We start from the raw sequence: 3767 nt of genomic DNA on the forward strand, positions 1-3767 counted from the left end.
ACCTGATTAGGGTCTCTTTACAGACAAAGGATTCTAGACATTTAATAACATCTTCACTCATCATTCAAATGTTACACACCACATCCCCGATACAGACCACAATGTACCTGTAGGCATTTATACTCCATCTCACCAAAAGACACACAACACACTGCAAATGTATCTTAACCCAATGTGCATGCAAGCAATTACACCAAGCAATCATATTGCCCCAAATTCATGCAAAGCACATATCATACACATTGATATGTAGCAGATATTCATGCAATAGAATTTAGATAATTACATACATGCAGAAAGGATCACACACAGATGCACATGCAGTCACTAGGTTTACTCTCAATAGACCTCACTAGAGTCATCACTCGACCTTGAAGCCAAATTCGCTTCACCTCTCATCTTACCCTTCAGCTTATCTTTCTTCTTGTGACAATCCCTAATAAAGTGTCAAGACTTACCACAACTGTAGCACCGTTTACCATTAGACTTGTCCGGTCCCTTACCCTTTTTCTTATTACTTTCATCATTCGAGTCACTACTCGAATCACCACTATTTTGAGCTCTACCCAAATTCACTTGCTTAAACTTCATCCTACTCTTTATCATGTGTAACTCCCCACTCCTCTTATCTTCACTTTCAGCGTTAATTTCCATTTTCTTACTCCTAAATGAGTCAATGACAATCTCGAATGTTAGAGTGTCACTACCGTACTTGATTGCATTATTAACTTTTCTATATGAATTAGAAATGGAGTTAAATAAGATAATTACTTTATATGTTTCAAACACATTTTCATCACAGTTAATAATGTCTTGAACAAGTTTGTCAAAAGTATTCAGATTGTTGTCAAGATCCTTTGAAGGATTCATTTTAAAATTGAAAAATCTTTCAAATAAGTACAGCTTATTAGGAGTGGACTTAAACAAATATAAGTCCTCCAACTTTTTCCAAAATTCTTTTGTAGAACCCAATTTTCCAACTTTTCTCAAAATAGTGTTAGACAGGTGTAAAATAATTGAAGTGTATGCAAGTTCATTATACTCTTCTTTTTGTAATTCTATTAAATTTGCAAGAAATTTGCCATCTATGGTTTAAGAAAATTTTTGTTGGACCAAAATACCCTTCATCTTATGTTGCCAAATAGAAAAATCTCAATTTCAAAGTGTGAAGACATTTTTTGAAAAAAATGGAACAACCAAATGCATAGATAGGTCACAAAAAGTAATCCTAAGGTCGCAATATACATCATTCTAGATTCCTAGGGTTTCGTAAGATTCACAATCTTACATCAAGGGAATGTTCGAACGGGTCAAATCCAGGTGTTCTAATAGGATAATCAATGCAAATATGAAGGTATCTAAACAAAAGTTCAAATTCTCACACAATGCAGCAAATTAAACACAGAAGTAGTTATTAACTTGTAATTAAATCCAACACTTCAAATACGACAGATAATTCCTAAATTTTCGAGCACAAACAATGGTTGCCAAGCAATGACAACTCCCAATCCTAATGATCACCCCACACGATGATCTGCTAGTGCGATAATGTAAATGTTTCAGTCGATTTCCTAGAGCGGACCAATCTGAGTCCATAAATTATGAGATGAGAATTTAACACTTTAGGACCACCACTATTCATCCTAGAGTCTCTGAAAACAGCAGCAACCATCAAATCACGATCGAGTCTCGAACGTCGGAAGAACAACTCTGTCCAAATTTTACTACACACCCCGAAACAGAAAACTTTCACCACAAAAAATGTCAGAAATAATGTGAAGAACAAACTGTTTGAAGAGACTGTCTCAAAATTTGCCCTCACGCTCCCACACGCGCGGTCGTTTCTCTCCGCGTATGGGATTCACATGCCATCCCACACGCCTCCGGAATGCTACACACTCCGAACCACCACCACTTGCACATTATGCCAGTGGTCTCCGTTTCCTAAAAATCCTTCTGGATTGGTCAAAAAATGCACAAACAAATCCAATTTTGGGCAGTTTTCTAGACAGTTTTTCGATCTGATTTTTGCTTCGTTCTAGCCAATTTCCTGGAGGTGTTTTGCTATATTTCACGAGCCAAAACTACCATCTTGAATCTCTGATACCAAATGTTGTGGAAACTCTCTCAAATGATCTTCAAACCAGTGGTTTTTCGGGCTCAATTCAACGTACATTTCTCTACCAACAACCAATCCAACTGGCTTCAAACCACAACCAATAATTCACCTTGGTTGCTATTCAAATGTTTTGCTATAATTCACTTCGGTTGCTATTCAATTTTACCCACATAGGACAAGAAAATGTGATGATTTGTGGCTACAAAGGCTAGGCGAAGATACCACAAAAGTATACTACTAAGGAACTACCAATTACACAAAGTAAACAAGCATTTTGGACACTTCTAGGGGTTATTTTTCACACACCAAAGGAGACAGCGGAGATTCCACTTTTTCTCACACTAAACCTCACAAATCATACATGAAAAGTGGCTAAGGTTATATTCTTATATATACTCTAGGGTTAGGCTTTAAGTTGGACATTTAAGGACTTATATGGGCCAAGATTCAAGCTATCCAAGAGGGAATACAATTGGGTCGGGTGTAGCTCATGGATTTGGTTGTTGGACTTATTTCATTAATCAGTCTATGCCTATGAAATAATTAACCCATGTTAACATTATAGCCCGAGATTTATTGGGCATAAAAAAACTCAACACACCCCTTTAGTTGAAAAGGCACTTTTGCTGGATTGTTGACATGTGGTAGATCTTGCACCGTTGGATGATATCATTGGCAAGGTCTCATATAAAATAGAGGCTGGTGACTTTAGGGTTTCATTCTGTAATATCCTAGCAGTATTTCTCTCGTGCATTTCATCTTCTCTGGGTGTTCTTGATGTTTTTCTATGAAATTCTATGTTATTTGAGAGGGAAAAATATGAGTAAAACTCTTGTGTGACTTTCCACTATTTTGAGAAGATATTGTATATTGCAAGTGATTTGAGAGCTTTGTGTTCTTGTAATTGAAACTTTGCCTACTTTGGACGATGCTAGTGGATTCGAGCCTAATCCTAACGGATGCTCAACGGGGAACTAGGTGTTAGAATTGGTCGCTAAACCTTCAAGGCTTTTGATCGAAAAATCCTTTGTGTTCTTTTATTTTCTTGCTATTTTGTTCAAGTTATTTAGTTTTGAAATGATGAGCACAAAGTTTAAGTAAACCTGGGACCAAAAGTAGTATCGGAGCTTGAATATTATTTTTTTAGAATCATGGTTTCCCAAACATTATTTTAAGAAAAATTCGATCTGCTTTGAGTTGACTCATCTGTCTAAAGAAAATAACAAATTTGAGATGATTTGCCAATATTTTGTTAAGAAAACTCTTCGATCTAAACCAAAGTCAATTCTTGGCCCTTTTGAGTATCTCCTTTACAATTGCAGTTCTGGTGATGATTTTTTTTTTGGGCGTTAAACTTTTTTGGAAATAAAGGATTTCTCGAAACCTCCCTAAATTTACCATTGTTTAGGGTTCTTAGGAGAACCCTAGAATCTAAGGAAACTAAGGTTTCGACCAAAGAAATTCATAAGCGTTTTTTTTTGTTCTTGAAAAATCATATCCTGCCACTGTAATACTTTGACTAATTAAAAGAAAAGTCAAACATATCATGCAAAAAAATATATATAATAAACATATAAAACAAATGGGCAGGCGGTGGAAAACTCAAACAAATCCATTACCACATTTATTTAGATCCCATTCAAGTCTA

At 35.9% G+C, this 3767-nt stretch overlaps 1 protein-coding gene across 1 annotated transcript in view; it reads right to left on the reverse strand.

Moving 5' to 3' along the window:
• LOC111376511 (glucan endo-1,3-beta-glucosidase 13-like) overlaps window positions 1-870 on the reverse strand; it is a 17231-nt gene extending 16361 nt beyond the window's left edge. The window contains exons 1-2 of the mRNA XM_022999475.1: window positions 577-870; window positions 80-151 (exon numbers count right to left, since the gene is read on the reverse strand). Of these exons, the coding sequence (XP_022855243.1) occupies window positions 80-151; window positions 577-870 (366 nt within the window). The remainder of the gene's footprint in view (window positions 1-79; window positions 152-576) is intronic.
• Between the last annotated feature and the right edge of the window lie 2897 nt (window positions 871-3767).

Source organism: Olea europaea, unplaced genomic scaffold, assembly GCF_002742605.1.
Source record: "Olea europaea var. sylvestris unplaced genomic scaffold, O_europaea_v1 scaffold1511, whole genome shotgun sequence".
Taxonomy (NCBI): Eukaryota; Viridiplantae; Streptophyta; class Magnoliopsida; order Lamiales; family Oleaceae; genus Olea; species Olea europaea.